This window comes from Alexandromys fortis, unplaced genomic scaffold (assembly GCF_014885135.2).
Source record: "Alexandromys fortis isolate MF-2015 unplaced genomic scaffold, M_Fortis_MF-2015_v1.1 scaffold_86, whole genome shotgun sequence".
NCBI classification, from domain to species: domain Eukaryota; kingdom Metazoa; phylum Chordata; class Mammalia; order Rodentia; family Cricetidae; genus Alexandromys; species Alexandromys fortis.
In genome coordinates, this window is record NW_026067965.1 from 7,217,105 (window position 1) to 7,240,036 (window position 22,932).

A 22,932-nucleotide genomic window follows, 5' to 3' on the forward strand; every position below is an offset into this window, starting at 1 on the left:
CCGCCCCCCCCCCCCCCCCCCCCCCCCCCGCCAGTCCCTCCTGTCTCCAGGCTCTCTGCCGCCCCAGACCTGTCTCTCGGAGTCTTCCCCCTGCCCGGGCTCTTGTTTTCCTCCGGCTTCTCGCACTCTTGGGACTGAGAAGAGCCGCGGGGCTCACAGGCACCTGCTCTGGGGTAAGACCTGCTCCGGGGATCAGAAGGACTGCCTTCACCCCTTTACCTCACACAGGAGGCAGATATTCCCCCTCCCGCTGGCAAGCCAGTTAACTGTGCCAGAAGATGTAGGATACGAACAGGTTGTCTAGTCCTAAATCCCATCATCCCGCTGCTCGTCGGACCTTCCCGGGGAGATGGGGCAACCATTATGCAGACAAGCCAGAGGGGTTTCCTCTGCCCTCCTCACCTGGCTGGGCTCCACAGGTGCCTCTCATGCAGGCAGGTGCTTCCAGGTACTGACGAAGGCCGTGGGGATGAGAGAGTAGGGCACGGTGGTGATGCAGTTCCAAGTGTCCGAAGTGGGGTCGTAGCAGTCCAGGGTCTTACATCTCTGCGTCCCGAAGTAGCCTCCCACTACGTACAGCTTGTTGCCCGAGGCCAGGGCATGGCAGGACATGCGCTTAGCGGTCATGTCCCCAATCCGCGTCCACTGGTTGGTCTCGCAGTCGAAGCGATAGGCTGAGGCCGCCGTGTATTCTGTATCGCCCCCCATGATGAAGATCTGGCTGCCCAAGACAGCAGCAGCTGTGTATCGCCACGGCTGGGGACACTCCGCCTTGATGGTCCACCGGTTCTCTGAGGGGTCGAAACACTGGACTTTGGACACCATGTCCCGGTGGATGCTGGTCCCTCCGAACACAAAGAGCTTCAGCTTGGCGCTCACCACGGCGGCGTTACTGACACCATCTCGCATCGGGGCCACCATGGTCCACTTATTAGCCACAGGGTCGTATTTCTCTACTTGCTTCAGGGAGACAGAAGGGGAGGCAGGGAAAATACCCGCTAGAGATGTATGTCCCCCGACCACATAGAGACAGTTCTCCAGCTCAGCTGAGCCATGGCCAAAGCGGGCAATCAGCATGGGGGCCGCCTTGGACCACTCCTCGTGGACAGTGTCATACACCCAGACATCCTTAGAGACCCCATTCTCAGAGCCCCTGCCTCCCGTCACATAGACCTTGCAACCAATCGCTGAGGCGCTGAACTCTTTCCGGGGGCTTGGCAGGTCCGCCTTGGGGATAATCTCCTTGGCTTTGTGGTCCACTTGGTAGATCTTGTCACACATGAAGGTCTGGCCTCCCAGGATGAGCAGGGTGTGACCCGCCTTCCGTGGCCGGGCAAAGGGACTGGTGACCACCCCGTCATTCTGCAAGATCTTGGTCTTGCAACGGAAGGCCTCGTCTATGATGAGCTTGGTGCGTTCGTCCCCCATGAGGAGAGCCTCCTCTGATACGGCCTCCTTCAGGCAGTCCGAGGGCAGCAGGGCCAGGCGCACACTGCGCAGGAGCAGTGGCAAGTGAGCCTTCCTCTGCTCGGGGTCGTGCTTCACCCACTGCAGGATGGCCTCGAAGACCACGCGCTCGTCCTCGGTCTCCAGCTCGTCACTGGAGACGAGGTCCAGCAGCGTGTCCTTAGACAGGCTGTTGAAGTCCTCGCTCTGCCGCACCGTCTCAAAGTGCACCAGGCACATGCGGCAGGAGAACTCATAGAGCCGCCGGCACTGGTGGGCGTCGGACAGAAGCATCATGCCCAGGCAGTTAGCGGGGGAGAGGTTCTTCTCGAGGAACTCGGCGGCTGCATCCCGGACATCGTGGAACTGCAGCATGTCACCGGCCTCCAGCAGCGACTCTGCGTTCTCCTCGTTGATGACGATGCGGGAGGAGTAGGCGAAGTCCAGCAGCAGTTCCAGCACCTCGGGGTGCAGGTTGTCCTGGAAGTTGACCGTATCATCCCGGCTTTCCCGCAGGCCGTGGCTGAACATGGCCTCGAAGTATCGGCTGGAGGCAGCCAGCACCGCACGGTGGCAGGGAAAGGCTCGGTCACCGGCCCAGAGCGTGACATCCGTGAACATGCGGTGCTTGCGCAGAGTGTTGAGGTGGGCCAGCACACAGTCAGGGTGCGAGGCCTTATGGAAGAGTGAGATGTTCATGGAGCCTGTGCTGCCCCGAGATTTGCGGGTCTCATGAACACTGACCGACATGGTGCACCAACCTGCAGGGGGATGAGAGCAGCGAGAGTGAATCGTGGGCCCTCTGCACGCGGGCTCTTCATGCTCAACTGCAAATGCCCCGCTCTCTCCACTCCCGCCTCTGTCCAGCTCTAGGAAACCAAGCCTTCCTTCCAGTATCCCCAAAAATGTTACAGACAAGAAGGCCCTGGGTCTCACCCTGTCCCGCAGAGACCAAGGCCTGTGACGCACACCTCTGGTTGCAAGTGGTAGGTACACACCCAATCTCACTCAGGATCTACATTACACACACCACACACACACACACACACACACACACACACACACACACACACGTACTGAGCTCCAGGTATTGGCATGCCTGGCAACAGGGCCCTGCATAAAGATCCAAACTCCTTGATGCCACTGGTTAGGAACAGGGACCATGAAGACATCCCAAGGCATTACTGTGGAGCATTGAGAAAATTAATTTACCTTGAAGCATTTTTCCTCAACAATAAAGTGCCAGCAAAAGCAGCGCCACTTCCCACTGTTTCAGGGCTCCATGAGAAGAACACTGTGCTTACAGGAGCCCAGGCGCCCCACTGACTCACCAGCGCCTCACTGCCGTTGTGGCTGAATGAAGAAACAGGCAGGCATTCTGACCTCAGGCCATCAGCAGACTCTACTTCTTTAAGTCTGAGTTTTTGTTTTTGTGGTTTAAGACAAGGTCTCTCTATGTAGCCCTGTTATGTCCTGGCTCCCTCTACAGAGCAGTCTGGCCTCAAAATCAGAGACCCGCCAGCCTCTGCCTCCCCAGGCTAGTGTGAAAGGCGTGCGCCCCCACGCCCAGCAAGTCGGGAGTTGTTAATGACTGCACTATTTTTATATTAAAAACCATGCTGAAGGTTCTGGTCAGGTGTGCTGCTGGGTGTGGTCGCTCCTGGACCTGCAGTGAAGGTGATCAAGGCTAAGGCACTAGAGGTAGTGCCCAGGCAGGGCTGCTAAGTGCCACAGGAAGTCCCAGAGGTGGAGGTCAGCGGTCAGCGTCTGGCACACAGAACCCTCACTAAGCAGATGAACTTAACTGGCATAAAACACAAGTCCCGTGACCGCACCTGTGCCAAAGACCATTCTAGACACGAGAGGATGAGCAGACATGGGGCCTCACACAGACACTTCCAGGGAAAAAGCAGCCCTTTTTATAATACACTTAGAACACTTGTATACACTCACAAGGGGCCGGGGCCTTGGTATACACAGTGCTTGCCCAACTCCCACAAGACAAGCCTTTCCCTGCAAATAAAGACTAGCCTGCTTTCCACTTCAAAATGCAAATGAAGGCTGGGGGGCGGGGTGACTCAGCAGCTAAAACCACTGGCTGTTCTTCTGGAGTTTGATTTCCAATAGCCACGTGGTAGCTCACAACCTAGTGTAAAGTCCAGTCCGGGAGCTCTGAAGCCCTCTTGCAGCCTGGGAGAGCGAGCCTGACACAGACCTAATACATGCAGGCCAAGCACCCACGTGAAGAGCAGTGCTGTTCCTCCAGAGGACCTGAATTCGGCTCCCAGTATCCTTATTGGGTAGCTCCAACGTCAGGGGCTCCAACGCCTCTGAGGGCCCCTGCGCTCATATGCACATTTCCCTACATAGCATACGCACACACATTTTAAAAGGGTAAGAGCTGCCTTTCTTGCTTTAATCCCTGCGGCACATGCCTTTAATCGCGGCACATGCCTTTAATCCCGGCACTCGGAAGGCAGAGGCAGGCGGAACCAGACCTCCGTGAGGGAGGCCAGCCTGGTGTACACAGAAATCCAGGACAGCTAGGGCTACATGGACCCTGTCTCCAAAAAATAAAGCATAGAAACAGAATCAATTAAAATTTGGTTGATCAGAAGTGTGCATTGCCGTGGGCCATGCCAGAGGAGCAGCCGGTTTCAGTTGAAGGTCCAGGTGTCAGCCCAGCAGAAGGGAATCAATCCTCTGGTGGGCCAATCTCGTTTAGGACTGCAGACCCCAGAATGTCTTTTATTTCTGCTGTACCTTTCCATGTTTGCTGCGGTTCTTTCTCTGGTGTCTGGCATGGTGTGATGGATGTGGGAAGATCTCCACTGCCTGTATTATAGTGTGTTTATCTCTTGGAAACATCCCATTCGACTGGGCATTTTTACCTGGGGATTGTCAGGATGACCCGTCCCTAAGCTGTACCGTCTAATTTGATAATAATAACGAGAGCTTATACAGAGTCTTGATGAATAAAAATAAAACCAAGGGTATGTTTCACAGCCAGGGTCTGCGAGTCTCACCGAAGGCGCTGCACGGATTGTAGCTCAATGACTAACGACTGAGTCCCAACTGCCCGGCTAGTTCAAATTATTTTAACCTTAACGTTAGGAGACGTGTTCGTTCACGGGTCTCGGACTGCATCGCGGCTGAAACAAAGCTTTGAAAAGAACAGAGTTGGACTAAAATGTTTTTGTTAAATAACTTTGAGGTGAAAAACCCAAGAAGACAATCTAAAGTTTTAGAGAGGCACAGAGTTCAATGAGGAACTCTTTAAGGTCAGGGAACAAGAACAAAGCAGCCCAATTATTACTGGCTGCTCTCCGTGCTAGGTCTGGCTGATGACCAAAGGTGATGATTAAGTCCTTATACCCATTTCTGCCCTCAACCTCCTGATGTGAAGTACTATTAGTGAATGGATACGTGTCCTAAAGACTTAAAGAAGAGCTGACTGATTCTTTTTCATATATAAAAGTTTAGGTTTGTGAGTCTTTAAGATTCCTTATAAGATTATCTTTCAATATAACAAAGTAATTGGGCCTTTCTTTGTAACTGTGAAATGCAGCCTGCCAGTAAAAGACCTGCCAAAACCACCTTGCTTGCCACATGGTTAACCTATAACAAGTTGCTTGGGTGTGAATGTATGTGGGTTCTTGGGATAACTTGTTTTTCACCTGTAATACATAAAATGTTTAATCCTGGGAGGGAGATGGAAAACATGCTTTTCCCTGTAATCACTCACTTGAGAAATGGAGAGCAGCTGTTTTGACTCCTGGCCTGCCTGGAAGGTTCTGTTGGGTATAAAAGCTGTAAAACAACATGAGATAAAAAGAGAGAACAGAGAGAAAATAAAGAAGAGAAAGAATAAAGAAGGAGGCCATCGAGAGTTTGTGAGTGCCTTTTTCCCTAGCCCCCCTCAAAGAGAGAAGTGGGGCTTCGCCAACTCTGGATTCCTGTCACTGCCTTGTGTTGCTGGAGGCTGCCCACCAGACAGCAGGAGTTATATTTTTACTGCAGACACATTTTATTTTGGTTTTGTTCTCTTCTCAATGTTGTTTTTATAGAGACCGGGCTGGCCTTGAACTCAGAGGCCTCAGCTTGCCTCAGCTTCCCAGGTACTGACACTAAAGGCCTGTAGCACCATGCTAAGTTCTCAGCACGTTTTTGATAAGATTTTGCTTGCTCTAGAGACAGGGTCTCACTCGGCCTCTTCTGCGGGGCCTTCTGAGGGCGGAATCTCAGGCACAAGCCACAACAGGAAAGCCTGAAGTGAAGTCATAGAGTTAGAGGGAGATGTGCCCCTCAGTCTGCTGCGCGGCTCTGAGCTCACACCTCTTACCCCGCCTGACCCACACCTCCCCCACGGGAACAGGCTGACAAGGCTGTGGGTCTAGAATGGCCCTAGGAGCAGTGTTTGGTAATACATATATTTCTTTTTTCAGGTCACCAAATGTTCCTACCTCAACTTTCCCACGAAGGGCAGGATAGCAAGCTAAAACTCACCCCCGAGTTCACCCCGACAGGGCAGGACAAACCTGCTTCCAGTCCTGCTTAAGACGCACAGGAGGAGAGCCTAGCTTCCATCGGTTACTGAGGTCAAGACCAATTGTGCTGGGGTACCATGTGCTTGGCGAGCCCCTGACATCATGTCCCCCATGTTGGTCAGTGAGGTCAGAGGGGAGCCCTATACCAGCTCCCACCCCAACCTCCCTTCCCAAAACCTGGGAAGTGAATGGAGACAGGACGGCCCCGGCATGGGGGGTCTCACTGTATCCCCAGGCTAGCCTCAAACTCAATGCTCAGCCTCCAGCTGCTGAGATAACAGGAATGTAAAACCACACCCTCTCCCACGGCAAACCTTCTCACTCAGCACCTGGCAATGCCAGTGGTAAGCATCCTTGAGGAGCATGGCCACACGTTAGCCTCCATAATTGATGGTTCCAGGCTGACTGCAAATTGAGACCGTGCAGTCTCACACAATGACGGGTGCCATCAAATCCTTTCTCCACTGCAGTGGGGAAGCCTGCAACAGTTCAGGCCACGGGTCTTGCTGGGCCCTACCCAGGGCAGCAGCTCTGCCTTCTCTCTCAGGGGCCACACAGAGCAGGAGGGGAAGGGTCAAGGCCTGTGAAATCCAATGAGAACAGAGCAACCCTGCAGAAGATCCTGGGGATTCTGGCCAGGAGGAGGCCAACTTGTTACTGCCAAGTGGCCAAAGCCACATTGTGCTTACCAGATTTGTAAGCAAATATTTAAAGAAATAATAGGTTTCATTATTATAGTTTTCAAATACGTCATTGTACTTTGCTCATATCTGCCCCTCCCACCATCCCTCCTGCTGGTCCCCTCTCTCCTCACAAAGTAAATCCCTTCATTTTCTGGCATACTCGCACCAGGTAAATCCCTGGGAGGATAATGGAACATTGTCTCTCTCCCCAGTCCCCACCCCCACTGCCCTCTCTTGCTGGGCATTTGACATAAGTTTTAATCCTGAGACCCGAGTTACACCTGCTTCAGTCAGGCTGGGCGAGGTTTCACGGCGGCAAACACCCCTCAAACGGCACTGTCGTGGCGGAACCACACGGCTGTGGGAAGCTTCATCTTATCGAGCTCACTCTTGGGTCACTCCCAGGGACGCAAAGACATCTGCCACAAAGCCGCCAGTCACTGTGTCAGAGGGAAAACCCAGGGCAGTGGTGATGAGGGCCTGGTCTGGAAGGACACACCGTTTTTTGTTCCTATCTCAGTGATGAAAACCAGTCACACAACGTGACTGGCCCAGAGAAAGCCAGAAGGTGGAACCCTGTTGTTCACCCACCATCTGTAACCCCGACGACTAGACAGGACTGCTAATGGGGAGCCCTGTGTGCCAACTTTTCTAACCCGACAAGGCAATCGCATCTGCACGAGTTGCGAAAGCGGGCAGAGATGTTAAGAAATTCATCCAGAGGCCCACAGAGACTGGAACAGGGCCAGGTCTCTGGCTTGGGTCCCTATAACCTCCCCATGTGACCCCTACACTGCAAGGTTGAGAAAGACGTGGCATTAGACGCGGGTTGGAGAGGAAGGCCTTAGCCTGGCTTGTCACCAGATTCTCGTATCATGTCTCTCCACCCGCAGAGCAACCTTTCTCGCCCAGGCTCTGTCTAGTTAGGACAGTTAACTTTGAAGAAAGCGTGCCCTCTGCCCCAAGACAGCCGTAGCAGTAATGGATTCACTTCTGTCCTGAGCTCTGTGGCAAGTAGGAAGCTGCCTCCGGTCACTGTGCTCTGTGTTTACAACGCTGCCTGGGGGACAGGATGGGACAGCTGCCCAGAGTTTAACACCAAGCCAAGAGGACGTGTGGAAATGGCCAGCTTCTCACCAATATGCTTTGTACAAAAGCTGTCGGACCCTCATGCCCAGACACGTGTCAGTTCAAGACCCTCCGTGGCCACCTCTGACTGCCTGGTATCCTGCCTAGGCCAACATGCTCACTCAGGGGCTCCACCATAAAGGACAAAGTGACAGTGATGAGTGAGACTGACGATGACAATATCTAGACAATATCCCTGAACCATGGAGGTGAGTAGAGAGAGAGGTGGCAGGTAGGGTAGGTTCCCCCCCCCACACCCATTTTGGGGCAAAGATCCATTCTCGAACAACAACAACAACAACAAAAAATACCCCATGGGCTGGAGAGATGGCTCAGTGGTTAAGAGCATTGTCTGCTCTTTCAAAGGTCCTGAGTTCAATTCCCAGCAACCACATGGTGGCTCACAACCATCTGTAATGAGGTCTGGTGCCCTCTTCTGGACTGCAGGCATACACGCAGACAGACTATTATATATATAATAAACAAAATTTTTTTTTTTATAAAAAAAAACCTTTCTATGTAGACACACTGGTGGACCAAGGATAAATCTGTAATGGGGGAGATAAATCTGCTGTTCCAGAGAACCTAGGGTCAGTTCCCAGCACCCACGTAGCAGCTCAGAACCATCTGTAACGATAGTTCCAGGGATCCGATGCTGCCTTCTGGTCTCCTCAGGCACCAGGCATGCAAATGGTGCAGAGACATACTACAAGCCATGAAAACACATGACTTTTTAAAAATGTAATAGGGGTGAGGACGTAGGTCAGTCGGTAGAGGGCTTTCCCACACAAGACCCCGGATTTTCCCAGCCCTTCATCAGCTGGGATGTGACAGCGCCCACCTGCATTCTCAGCCCCGGACAAGGGCTGCAGCAGCCAAAGTTCAAGATCACCTTTGGCTACCATCTAATTTGAGGCCAACCTGGGCTGTGTCAGACCCTGTCTAAATGCTAGTTTGTTGGTTTTCAGACAGGGTCTTAAAGGCAGCCAGTAGCTGAAGATGAAGCGTGGATTGCTGCCAAGCCTGACGGCCTGAATTCAATTCCCAGAACATATGTGCTGGAATGTTGAAATAGGAGCGGCGGGGCTGCGTCCCCAACACCCCGGCCGCTTGGCTAGCTCATGCCCAAAATAACAACACACAAACTGTATTCATTTAAGAACTGCTTGGCCCATGAACTCTAGCCCTTACAGGCTAATTCTCGCACCTGGACTAGCCCATTTCGAATGATGTGTGTAAGCACCCCAAGGTGCGCTTACCGGAAAGATCCTAACCTACGTCCATCCTGGCCTCAGAGCGCAGAGCTATCGTGTCTGTCCGGCAGAGCTGAGCATGGTGTCTCTCTAGGAGCAGAGCAGAGTCTGACCTCACTTCCTCTTCTGCCCAGAATTCTATTCTATTTCCTCCTCCCATCTATCTTTTAACCTATCAGGGCCAAGGAGTTCCTTTATTGCTTAACCAATGAAATCAACAGATTGATATATGACACTCCCACATCACTGGAAGAAGATAATCGACTCTTGCTAGTGCCCTTCAGACCTCCAGATGCCTACACACACGTGCGCACACGCATGTGCACATACACACGCACACGAATACATAAATGCTAACACTAAACTTAAACAGAGTAGGTAAATTCTGGAAGAAAACTGTAAAAAGGTTTAAGAAGAGGTAGCAAAAAAAAAAAAACCCGCTTTTTTTTTTTTTTTTTTTTTTTTGGTTTTTTCAAGACAGGGTTTCTCTGTGGTTTTGGAGCCTGTCCTGGAACTAGCTCTTGTAGACCAGGCTGGTCTTGAACTCACGGAGATCCACCTGCCTCTGCCTCCGAGTGCTGGGATTAAAGGCGTGCACCACCACCGCCCGGCAACCACAACTAAACACTTCTAAAAGCTACAGTGATGCTGGGCACACGGCACAGGTCAAATCCCTGGCCCCATATGAAACACTAAACCTCAGTCACTGCACCTACAGAATACTCTTTCATACTGTTTTTACCTCCACTTCACACATGGGACACTTTCCTAATAGCTCTCACACAGCCTGACGGGTTTGTACTTTAAATTTTACCCCGAACCCAAACAGCATTGTTTGGCTGAATTACTGCTTTCTCCTGAGATAAATTCTTGAGAGAAGAATCACAGCTGTGTCGCCGTCTTACAAGCTGTGTTTGCCAGGCGACCACTCAAGCCCTGCTCCTGCTGCCCCCACAGAGAGGCTTCTTGCAGTCACAAGAACGAGCACAGACCCAAGCCCATCAGGCCAGGCAGCAGGTGTCACTCAGCTGCCACTGCCACCACCTGCTCCCCCTCCACTGTCTCAGGCCCAGATCTCCAGGCCCAGCTGGAGCTCCAGACGGGCGCATGGCCAGTGGAGAGTGCACCATGACTCTAGCCACAAAGCGAGCGGCCTGAGCACTCGGGTTCTCCCATCCACTCAGCCAGAGCAAGCCACAGACAGAACAGGCAGCCCCTACTCAGCACACCAGGGCCTGTAGAGGGGTGTGGGGCTCCCAGGTACCCGGGTACTCAGGAGAGGCTGCCTCTCCTGCACTCTGGCCTCACAGATGGAGCCATTAAGAACACACTGACCTAGATACCGATTTCCATGAGCCTCCCGGAGTGAGGCTCACACAGGAGAGCAGAGAAAACGAGTGAGATTAAAAGTAGCAGCCATGTCCCAGGAGAGAACCGCCTTCTGTCTCCAGAAAGCCCTGCTTCCCACAATCCCTGGCTTCCGTGAAGATCATGTTCCCAGTCCCCAAACCGCACACTCCAAGGCCGGCTCACTCCTTCTCTCTTAATTAAAAATTTATATTTATTTATATCTTTGGGGTCAGGAGCACATGTGCCATGGTTTGAATGTGGAAACCAGAGAAAACTTTCAGGCACTGGTGTCTCCTGTCACCATGTGGGTCCCAAGGATCGAATTCAGGTCTTCAGGCTTGGTGGCAGGCACCATTACCCACTGAGCCCTCTCACTGCCCCCGCCCCAAGCTCATCTAAAGGAGCACAAGGAAGGCAGCAGCCACCACCAACTCGGGAGAACCATCTGGCAGCATCTTTCAAAGTGAGATTAGGTGCCCTTTGCCCCAGCATTTCCACTCACGGTGATCTTCCTTCAGTTCCCCTGGACACAGGCATCCATGGTGGCCGGGCTACGAAAGGCCAGGAGAGCCTCAGTGCTCAAGAATGAGTGAGTGGTCTGATAGCTGCCTTTTGATAAGCTTGTGGAGTACAGTGCTACACACCTTCACACATGCATGCGCGCACGCGCGCACACACACACACACACACACACACGAGTCACACAGGCAGAGTTGCTTCCCATAAATTATTCTGAAAAAAAAAAAATTATTCCCAGAACACTGGCTGACTTCTACCTGCTGTAGTCTTCAATCTGCTAAGATCTGTGGTTCTGATTACGGTACCCGAAGAAAAGCCAGTCTCACCCAGATAAAGCCTTTTCAGATAAGCACGGCCTCTCTTCTCTGACCAGCGACCAGCGGCAGTTCCTCTGTGGGTCACTCAAGTGTGGAATCTGACCCGTATCAATGAACTGCTGTACTCTGCCGCATTCCCAACCTGCACCTTGAATGGATGGTTTACCCGGGCACACTTTGGTAACCTGCTGCGTGGGTCACGGGAAAATACCGGCATGCTGAGTTATGCACTCAGGAGAAAATGAACAAGGCAGACGATGTCTCAGCACTACTGTGAAAACCTGTTTGGATCTGGAGGCCCTCAAAAGAGCTTCAGTTGACACTGGCTTGTAAAACTCCTCCACATTAACCACACTTTCCCTGGAGCCTACAGGAACTCCCGGCAGGAAGAGTTGGGGGACGATAACTAACATGCACACATCCGAGACTTGGCCAGAGTCAGTATTCACGCAGATGAGCCGGGGACCGCCCACATCTGTGAAACTCGTGCGCAGACTCCCATTCTCTTTTCCCTGTTCCCCAGCCTGCAGCACCATTCAGTCACTGGGCTACAGGTCGCGCACCCTCCAACCCCCACCAAGGCCCTTGGCCCTCTGTCATTGTCTCTCACCACAGCCTCAGCTCCTTCTCCTCCCAAATGACAGGCCTCTCTCAGCAAAGTACAGAGGCAGTGCTTGGACATCATAGCTGGTAGATAGTCCCTGGTCTGTTGAAATGACATACATCTGCATATTTATAGCAAATACACGGAAGCCCATAAACAGCCACTCACTCAGGGACGCTTCAGCATGCCCAACCTCCCCTGCTCAGAGGCCTTTGGGGAACTTGGATGTTCAAGCCTTGTTCAACCAGTTCCCTCCTCTCCATAGCCCCAGTTTCTTCCCCTCCCACCCTTCCAGCTCCAGTTCCCCCCACAATCACTTGCCCCACAACCCCACGTTCTTACGTTGCTCAGTACACCTTATCCACAGCAGATGCTGAGAAATTCAATTCAACAAGTATTTCCCGGCGCTTAGTGTACACTACACTCACACCAGAGGGACGTCTGTCCTGTCTCTCATAAGAATAACACCCTTTGTTCTGCTGTAGCCCTGCAGCGTCCTGATGGCTGGCTCCTTCCACTGCAGACCACTGCCCACTCTGCTTATCTGTGTCTGCAGCTCCAAGGGCAGATTCTGCATCCCCTCTGTCTGTGCTGGATGCACCAGAGCTCCATGCCATGGAAGGGGACTGAGGTGCTATCCGCTGCAGTGAGAATGGAAATGTCCAGAGGGCTATTATAAACTTGCACAACTGTGACAGTCATGTTTCTTGAGGTGCAGCCTGTGTGTTTCATGTTTGAACTTTTCAGAAGGCTTTCTTTTTACGGGTGTGAGCGTTCTGACTGAATGCGAATACCCCACCTCCTTGTCTGGTGCCTCGGAGGCCGGAAGCCAGCACCAGATTCCCTGGAATGGGGGTTACAGGTGGTTATGGGCAGCCACATGGGTGCTGGCAACCAAACCCAGGTCATCAGCAGGAGCAGCAAATGCTCTTACCCACCGTGCTATCTCTCCTGCCCATGTTTAACCATTTAAGCCAGGTGGCTCATGGATACAGTCCCAACAATAGACAGAATCACTTTGAGCTCCGGGCTAGCCTGGACTATATAGTAAGTTTGAGCAGAGCCCGGGCTAATTAAATAAAGAGAGTCTTCATCTATAAAAACAAAAGTCACTTTGAGCTGTAACTAGGGGAGCATCCCCCCGCTCAGTGCTGCTCTGGATGGTGGCCCATAAACTACACAAGCCCAGCTGGACAGGCCAACCTCAAGCAGCAGGAAGGGGAACTGGGTAAAGAGCATCCCTGCTCCGGATCCCTGGCTGCCAGAGGTCTCTGGTTTTCTCTTCTGGTGGTGAAATCAACGTTCCACTTGGAGGTAATTAAACAAGAGCACGTGAACCGGTCGAGTCCGCTAGAGCCGCCACCCCTGCCACCGTCCTCCTCCATGCACCGTCAGCACCAGCCCTGGGCAGGCAGGAGTCCAAGACAGAGCCCCTAATCGCGCAGTGGTCCTTTCCTGTAAAGAGGTTACCCTGCACGGCAAGGGGGTTACAGGTACAACGGCGGATTGCCCTGGGCTGAGGAGATGGCTCGGCTGGACACGTGCTTGCCATGGAAGCTGAGGACCTGAGCTCCATCCCAAGACCCACATAAAAAGTCAGGTGTGGAAGGACACACAATTCCGCACTGGTTAGGCAAGTCCTTGGGGTTAAACCTAGGCAAGCTCCCGACCACCGTGAGACCCTATGTTTTAAAAAAGCCATGATAGACAGTGTCAGGAATGACATCCAGGGTTGACCTTTCACCTCATAGGAACCCACATGTGCACTATCTGGGTGGACTTTACCCCTATGAACCCTTTAAAACAGCGTTCTAGGCTGAGGTGATGGCTCAGTCGGTGAAGTTCTTGATAAAGTATAGGGATTTGAGTTTGGTCCCCGAATCTCAAATTAGGCACGGTAAGAGACCAGCTGTGTGGTGGTAGTGGGCCCTTCCTGCAATCCCAAAACCCAGGAGGGCAGAGCAGGAAGACTGCCGATCTGAAATCAGCCTGGGCCACCACACCTGTCTTTGGAATTTTCCATGTGATTTTTTTAAAACAATTTCTTTATTTATTATGCATACACACACCAGAAGAGGGCGCCCGATCTCATTACAGGTGGTTGTGAGCCACCATGTAGTTGCTAGGAATTGAACTCAGGACCTCTGACGAGCAGTCAGTGCTCTTAACCCCTGAGCCATCTCTCCAGCCCTTCCATTTGATATTTTCAAAGCAGCTGACCACGGATAACTGAAGCTACACAAAGTCAAGCTGAGGGCAAGAGAGGCTACCCCGTGGGTCCCAGTGGTCTCCAGACTGAAAACGTCTGCAACGCAGATCAGGCTACTTATCCAAAGGTTAAGATTTCGGGTCTGAGTGTGAAGCTCAAAACAGGGCTTCTTCATCTCTGTCCCTGGTACTTAGCAGAGGAGGTGGCATCAAGTGGGGGGTCTCGGCAATTTTTAATAATTTCCCAGGCTCCCCCACAGTTGCATGACCAACCAGTTGTGTTCAGGTGCAAATATCTCCGTGAACTCCGGAAAGCTCTCTTTCATACTTCACAGAATAACACCGGGCTGGTAAACAGCTCAGTCGGTAGTGTTTGCCTAAGATGCAGAGAATGCGGGGTTTGATCCCCAGCACCACATAAACAGGGGACGGTGTCACACGCCTGCAATCCCAGCATGCAGGGGGGGGAGGCAGGAGAATCAGATGTTTAAGGTCATGGTTGACCTTAACGTCATTGCAAAACTTGTTAGTTTTGAGTCCAGCCTGAGTTGCTAAGACCCAGTCTACAAAAAGAAAGTTGTAGACGCAGAAGCAGTTGCACAAGCGCTTTGTGACCGGATAGGTGTGTCCAAGCAGACATGCCCTGCTTTACACATCAAGTGAGCAGTGTGCAGTGGCCCCTGCCTCAGTCTCACCAGCCAGATAAACCCTGACATTGTGCTTGTAATTATATCTTTCGATATAAAGTTCTAGTTGGGCTGATAAAAATAGCAAATGCAGCTTCCTGCAACAGATACCCCAGTGTGGGTGCTGGTGCCTGAGAGGAAGTCTGGCAACCCAGCCTACCACTTGGTGCCAAACCTGCCCGCAAAGCTTGGGATGACAGAAGGCTAGGGTTCGCTCAAAAGCTCCTTGGAGTGCCTCGCGCCTTCGCCCCTTTCCCAAACACTGGAAAAAGGGGTGTTCTGCAGATACATCATTCCGCTTCCCCTCATGAGCTATACAAGGACACTTCGGGAGGCCGCCCAGGAACACTTTGGGAGCATGGTCCCTTCTGTTGCCTACATGACCATAGCCCTTCCTCTCTAATGTCTGTTCCTATTAGGTCAGGTTGGCGGTCCTATTAGGTACCCACCCACTCTGAGGCAGAGTTCTAAGGTTCCTGGGCATCAATCACACAACCGGACTCGGTGCTGCTTCTGAGGGGAAGGAACAAGGACTCAAGGGAAGGACAGAGGAGCCCTGCCATTTAAATACCCCAGCGCTCAGTCCCAGCAACGATGCACTCCACCAGGCACCCAGGCCAGCCTGGCCATCCTGACCGCTCAGTCGCAAAGTCTATTAGGAGACCGTGTGCACAGCCTAGCTTTCTTTCCACAGTCCCCAAGATCTACCTCTCTTCCTCCAGCCTCCAGACTCTCTGTCTCACACCCAAGTACAAGTGCCCATTTGGCACATTTTTGGCTTCTAATAAAGCTCCCTGCTGCTGGAAAACACACAGGGATCCTCACGGGAACACACAACACACACTCAGTCCACAGACACCCCTTCCAGACCCTTCCACGTATAAGGAGAGCTGACCCTGCCCTGTTACCTCAAGTGTTCTACCATGGCAGGTGGAGAGGCCCCCTGGGAAGCTCCGGAAATGCCAAACAACTTTCTCTGGGGTCGGGTCAGGCTCTATGCATATACCAAAAGCCACCTGCCTGCCTGTCACAAGATGTTGTTTAGGGGTGTCCCCACTCGTTCAAATGCTCCAGCCTTCAGACACTAGGCTCCCAAAGGAGAAAGCACACGTCCTCACGTCCCAGAGCTTCTGAGCCCCAAAGGACCTTTCGGGAATGCTTTCCCAGCAGAGCATACAGCAGCAAGCAGGGGGCAGGGCTGGGCAGGGACCAAAGAGCCTCATTTCACAGATGAGCACACACAGCCCAGGGCTTCACTCATCCCCTGCTGAGGCCAGGAGACCAATAGGAGGCGGAACCTTGATCATCTGGAAAAGTCAAAGGACAATGCTTGAACAAACTGCTTAGCTGGCAGTATTATGTTTTTAAAGGAATGATATCGGCCCCATCGTATCAGCTAGGCAGCAAAATGTGTATAATATCAAGCAGGGAAGAAAAATGGAGAGATGGGCACTTGGTGGGAAAAAAAACATAGTGGTCAAAGGCACATGGCTTTAATAAAATTTAAAACTGGCACACCTGCTCTGAAAGATACATGCAAACAGGCTTCCAAGGATTCACTGGAGATATGGGGGAAAAGAGGACCAACCCAAAGTTTCTCATTTGAGAGCAACACGAAGGCTGGTGGTCTGGCCACAAGATGGCTGGACTGCTACGCTGACATTAAAAGGGAAAGAGCTCCCCTCTATATAGTGACAGAGATTAAAGAGTCCTGAACAGGACAGAATATACAAAATCAGAGCTCATTCCCAATCTCTACCTGTGGAACACACCGAGGAAGGGGCAGACTTTCATACCGTATTGTTTCTCTATTGTCCTTGTATAGAAGGAATCTGTCAATATATTTAAATTAATATATATAATTTAAAATCACAAAGTGGTCCTTGGTCTCCTCAGAAGAGACATTCTGTGGAAGCCTGGCCCTCCTGCCTTATGCCCATGCCATGGGGCCCATGCCATCCCAGCCTCTGAACCCCGCACTGCCTGCCTAGCGCCCCTCTCTGCCTCACAAGTCACCACCAGGGGGGCATTCCCCAGCCCCTTTGTCCTGTTCCCCTTCCTCACACCTCCCAGTCTACTCTCCCAACAGCCCTGTGTGGGGTGGCTGCATTTACCGGCTCTGTCCGCGGTCAGCCTCCTCCATAGGAACGGAGCTTCAGGAGAATGGGGCTCATCCTGTTCTCTGCTGAACCCCAGAACCAGGCAGAGGTTAGAGCCAACTGAACACATCAGGAACAAAGAGACTAACAATGTCCACTTCTTGCCCCTCCTGAGTGGAAACAGCATTCAACCTGTACCCTGGCTGAGCTGCCCACTGACCACCCACCCTGTACACCAGAAGCTGAGGCCCCGTGTGAATCCTGAGCCCACCTTCCTCCCCTGTCACCCACCAGGCAAGCACCATATATACCTCCTCCTTCAGATCCCCAAGATGTAAACTCACAGGGAGGCAAGTGCAGATAAAGGGACTCGCTGCCAGACGCTCAGGCCCAGAGAACTGAAGCTCTGGACTCTGGGTGCTGCTGCCTTACTCTCTAGAGAAGCACTCCCCGACTGCCCACCTCACTCCTTCCTGCCCAAACAAACTGACCCGGCTACGCAAACCTGGCAAGCGGCTCATCTCGGTCTTCAACAAGGAAAGGATCTCTATCTTAATTGGGAAATTAATTCCCCTTGGCCTACATTGATCTTTGCTCAGCCCGTCTTGGCGAGTCCAACAGGGACAGACAGAGAGAGCTGGGCTGGGTTTCACTCACTCCTGCCCCGCAGTCCACTCCTGCCCGCGTGGTTGACAGGAGAGCAGCCACCTGGCAGAGGTGGGTGGGGTGACAGCCAGGGGGATGTGGTCCTCAGGCGGGCTGCAGCAGCCACAGCTCTCCCATGGCCCTGCTCAGCGGGAGGAGCCATCCAACTGGTCCTGCAGGCACAGCCTTGCCAAAGCCTGGCACTCAGCCTCCTCCTGCTGCCCACCCCACCCCCCAGCTCCCCATAATCCCTTCTTCTCTGGGCCCTTTGTCTGTCTCTCCACCTTGGCTCTGTGCCCAGGGGACATCCCATAAGCTAGCCCATTCCTTAGAGGGAGGGGATCACACAGTTACTCCCACACTTGATGTCCACTCCTCTGAGTCCTTGATGTCCAGGACAAGTCAAGGGGCACCTTGGGAATGAGTCAACTATGTGCCACCTTCCTTTAGCCCCTGCCTGCTCCTCCTGGGCTGACTGGTGCTTCCCTGACCCAGTTTCCTAGGCACAGGGCAGCCCTCAGATGAGGAACCACAGGGGACTGAGGGAGGCTGGAGGGGACAAGAGCCCTGGCCCTTTAGAGCTCCCAGCAGGGCCTGACTCAGCTCCACTCAGATAAGGAGCTGGGAGCTTGTGTTTGCAGACCTCACCTACACGGAGAAGAACAAGGGTCCAGACAGGAATGACTCATCTGATGCCCACAGTGCCCCGCAGAGCTGGAGCCAGAGCCCACCCGGCTCCTGACTCCCACCTTGTCTCAGACACTGCCCAGCACAGGCTGACTCTCAGATTCTCCCTGCACACAGGGTTGATACGCAAGCCTTCTAACAGCCTAGCATTAGAGCTTGCCAGACCCTGGGCCCTTCCAGTGAGACTGTGAACGGAACACTGGAGGGCATCTGTTTCCTAGAAGAGCCACCTGAACCCACAGTGGCAAGGGGACCTGCTTACGGTCACCAGGCAGAACTCAGTGTCCTTCCTACAACAGCTTCAGGTCTAAGAGACCCTACTGTGGGCTGAAGAGGTGGAGGCGGTCTAGGGCCATGGTAGAGCTGAAACAGAGTAAGCCTCCAGACATACAGAACTTGGGGGTAGACCACTGTGGGAGAACATGCCTGGGGGAAAAATATGAATTTGTGGAAAGCACAGTGCAATTTCTCAGTTAACTCAATTATTTTGCAATTTCTCAGTTAACCTATCTGACACAGGGTTTCACTGTGTAGCCCTAGCTGAACCCTGCCTGGGACTAAAGGTGCTGGGATTAAAGCACCACACGTGGCTCTAACCTCTAACCCGAATTTCTTTTTTCTTTTTTCTTTTGTTTTCTTTTGGGTTTTTCGAGACAGGGTTTGTAGCTTTGGAGACTGTCCTGGAACTGGAACTTGCTTTATAGACCAGGCTTTCCTCGAACTCTCAGAAATCCGCCTGCCTATCCCTCCTGACCGGCCTAACTTGAATTCCTAATACCACAAAGCTGCTACTAAATAAACAAATAAAATAGGATCTCAGTAGTATCCCTGGCTGTTCTGGAACTTTCTATGGAGACCAAGATGTCCTGGAACTCAAGAGAACTGCTGCCCCTACCCCACCCCCAGTGGCATTTTAGACTTCTGAGATTAAAGGTGTACCCTACCACCATTTTGAGACAGGGCCTCATGTAGCCCAGGCTTACCGTGAACTCCTGGTGCTCCCGCCTCTACTTTCTAAGAGCTGGAGAACAGGTGTGTGCCACCATGTCTGCTTTGACCTAGGGCTTCCTGCGTGCTACCTAAGCAAGCTCGCTACCAATGAGCCCAAGGAATCTCAGCCCAAGGAATGGCCGCCTTAAAGAACAGAAGACAGTTGCTTACCTTCTGTCATCCTAAGAGACACCAAAACAGGGAAGGGGGGAAAAGGGTGAAGAGCAAGAGAAAGAAGGGAGAGGGCAAGGCTGGCACCTCAGCTGTGGACCATGCAGGCCGACCAGAGAACAAGCTTCCCCTCCATGCTATGTCAGGAGGATGGAGCAAAGGGAAAGGGAGCTGGGCATGAGCAGTCCGCTAGACGCCGGACACCACTCCAGGGGATGCTCTAAGTGCGTGGTCTCACCTCACACCCTCAAGACAGCCTTACTCCCAAGAAGCATTGGAACTCCAGTCCTTCCACTGACCCTGTGCTGACGGGATTTAAGGGGAACACACTCCCAACCTCCAAGCCCCTTTCTGTCCCTCTAATTCCTTCGTTGTCTGCCCTCATGTGCTAAGAGCCCAGAGAGACCTGGCAAGGCTGGCAGGTGTCAGCTTTAGATGCCTTTAGAAGTGGCAATAGCATAGGGTTGCTCAGGACACCCTTGCAACTGAGGGAATATGGCCTGCAGTGGAAGCCAGACAGAAACAGTCCTGCAGGGATACCCTTACAGTAAGCTGGGAATGCTTAACTTTGGCCTCTTCCTGGCCCTCTGCACAAGGGTCCAAGTGTTTCCTGGCCTTGAAAGGGATTCCCTTGCATGGATCAGCTGAGGCAATTCAATTATGAAATTTACCACATTAGATGAAAACCAGCGTCTCAATCAGCCAATTCATTTGTGGCCACTGCTGCTTGCTGGTGCCAAGTCTGCATAAAGGGGAGGGAGTCAAGCCCCTGCTGAGGACAAACCCACACTGCCTGCTAGTAAAGGATTTAGGGCACAAGCAGTGAGCTGGTTAGCAGGGTAAGTCTTCAGAGGAACACACACACACTCCACAAGCTGCCTGGGAAGCCAGGCCCTCCAAGCATCCTGGAAGGCTGCCCATACTCATCACACCATCACAGCCAAGAATAAACCTTTCGGTCACCTCCCATCTGCCTTTTCCGTGACCTCACCTGTGCCTAGAGTGGGCATCCTAGAGCTAGCTCTGGCAAGGGAACTGGGGCTGCAGCCCAGGATATGGAATATCGGTTGTGGAATGCTTTAGCTAGCTCTTCTCTCCTTTCTCCGCGAAGCCTTCATTTCTTCACTCCAGCTCCCTGGACCCTGCTCCCTGGGGCTCTCTGCAAACTATGATGTGTCAAGGCCCCCCCCTCTCCGCATGCTAGCACCCCTTCCCTCTAAAAGCAGAGTCTCAGTCTGCTCCAATGACAAATCAAACAAAAGAACCTCTAAAAGCGCCCCTACATCACACGCTCACTGCTCCAGGCCATCCTCGGCCAGTCACTGCACACCACAGGCAAGGCCATGTCTCTCTTTTTCTTCCAACTCTTCTCTCCCCACACTGGTGCCCACAGGCTTAAGATGCCATCAGCAGGAATCGAGCCACTGTGGAACAGGCTACTGGCCCACAGCTCCTTGGCTGCACAGCACAGGGAATCCAGCTGCAGCCGGAGGCCCAGGACAAAGGTCTCTTCCTTCCGTCTTCCCCTGCTTCCTTTGCAGCAATCTCCCTGGACACACTTGCTGATAAATTACTCAAAACTGAAATACCAATAATTATACGGCCAGGAACCAAACTGACTTTGCCAGTCTCCAAAAGGCAAAGCCTATGAACCCAAGAGCCCCTGTCTTAAAGGGATTAAATCTACTGTAGGATAAGAGTACCCTGGGTCCTCCCTCTTGTCCCCAGACACAAGCCTTCAGCAACACCCATAAAAAGTCCTCAGCATAACTGTGTCACCTATGAGAGGAGAGGCCCAGCATCCTGGAGGGTCAGGTCCCAAGTTCCTCCTCCTCCCTGTCCCACTCCAGGCCAGGGTGAAACCAAATGGCCCATGCAACTGGCATACCTTGTCCTGCCTCAGCAGTGAGTCTTGGCCAAAGCAACTTGGACTCAGCAGGACTCCCCAATATACAGATGAACTGGGAGGGAGCCTGGAATTGTCTCTCCCGCCCCCCAACACACACACAACTACCTGTGGCCAAGTTTCTAGGAATTCTTGGAATGAGCATGGTGGCACTTGCTTATAACCCAAGCACTCAGAGGCTGGAATGGGAAGATCCCAAGTTCAAGGCTGGCCTGATACTTAACAAGACTTAAAAAAGAAAAAAAAAATTCTTTTAGACTACTGGAATGTACTTTAGGGTCCTTGAAACCCAAAGGAGTCAGGTGCCCCAGACGCACAATTCCACAATAGGAAAGAGAAGCTTCAGATACAACAAAGAACGGCCAACTGGGGGCCTTGCAGATCCCAGAGGAGCTCTCGATCCTGGGCAACGCATGGGAGGAGGGACGAGCAACTGGGGAGGAGGAAGATTAGTTATAGTCCCATAGGGGGGCCACCACCTGGGTGGGCAGGTGGGTGTGTCCCAGGAGTGTCACCACTTCTCCACAATAGACAACTTCCCAGACAGGAAGGACCCTGCGCGGCGGGCCACACACGGCCAGCTCCGGCTGGCTTCTCTTCCCTGGTCTAAACCCTCGGCCCTCGCTAGGAACGCGGACCTGGGCTAGGCGCAAAGCTGCGCTGTTCGCATCCTCGAAGACAAGCAGCTTCCTCTTTCTAGGATCAATAGTAATTTTTTAAAAAGGAGTCAGCGGACTCAATGAATCAACCACTCCCGGGGGAGGAGGGTAGCAGCTCCCGAGCGTAACATCCGTTTTCCAAACAATTCATTGCCTCCGCGGGAGCACTAAGCAAAGAAATCCGCCGCCCCCCCACCCCACCCCGAGCCCGACCGAGGGGCGATCCCGGGTCAGCGCCCACTTCCCAGACGCAGGGAACCCAGCCCTACCGGGCGCTCCTCCCGCAGAGTCGCTGTCCCGGTGACAAGTCCCGACGACGACGCCCCCTGTCGGCCCGGTTCCCACCTGGTACTCACCTTATGGCCCCACAGGCTCCACAGACCCGCAGTCCCCGCCGCCGTCGCCGCCGTCCCCGGCCGGCTCGCCAATCCCCGCCGCGTTCCCCCTAGCAGACCCGCACCGGCGCTGCCAACAAACTAGTTTCTCCGACCTTCCCGCCCCGCCTCCCGGCCCGAAGAGCAGAAGCCAATCATAGGCCGCGCCTCTGTGACGGATGGGCCAACGAACCCGTAGCACGGCCGCGTGAGGAGAAAGGAGTGGTCGTCCCGGCCGCCGGTACCGCGGGAGGCGGGGCGGGGAGAGGAAAGCGACTGCCACCAGATTCTTAAAGCGACAGGCCATTGCCTTCCGCCCTGGTGGCCAGAGTTGAAGAAAGAAGAAGCGCGACCTGCTCTGGAGCTTTCCAAAGAGGCTTTGTAGATTGCCACAAGCCCCATTCTGTTCCCGAATCGCAGACTTTTTACAGAATTGCGACCTAACCTTCCCCATGTTAAGGGAATCATTTGCTCCGGCTAGTTTCAATATCGGGGAGTTTCTACCGCCACAAATCCCTGTCTACACTTGGAATCCATATATTTCAGGGGAGAAGACATACTTCAGCTCTACTGTCAAAATGGTGGTTATTTCTTTAAACTTTTTAAAAATAGTCCTCAAATATTCTTTACTCTGTTAGAATTCTCTAGAGGAACAAAACT

General features: G+C 52.8%; 1 protein-coding gene across 6 annotated transcripts in view; it reads right to left on the reverse strand.

Moving 5' to 3' along the window:
• The window catches only part of Klhl25 (kelch like family member 25), a 27,446-nt gene extending 5,058 nt beyond the window's left edge, over positions 1 to 22,388 (reverse strand). The window contains exons 1-2 of one of the 6 annotated variants that reach the window (XM_050154034.1): positions 22,255 to 22,388; positions 403 to 2,207 (exon numbers count right to left, since the gene is read on the reverse strand). In XM_050154034.1, coding sequence (XP_050009991.1) covers positions 427 to 2,196 — 1,770 coding nt within the window. In that variant the 5' untranslated portion in view covers positions 2,197 to 2,207; positions 22,255 to 22,388 and the 3' untranslated portion in view covers positions 403 to 426. Of the gene's footprint in view, positions 1 to 402; positions 2,208 to 9,011; positions 9,033 to 9,063; positions 9,195 to 11,252; positions 11,274 to 22,167; positions 22,189 to 22,254 lie in introns of those variants that run through there. The other 5 variants (XM_050154038.1, XM_050154037.1, XM_050154035.1 and 2 more) reach the window with 5 other exon arrangements.
• Between the last annotated feature and the right edge of the window lie 544 nt (positions 22,389 to 22,932).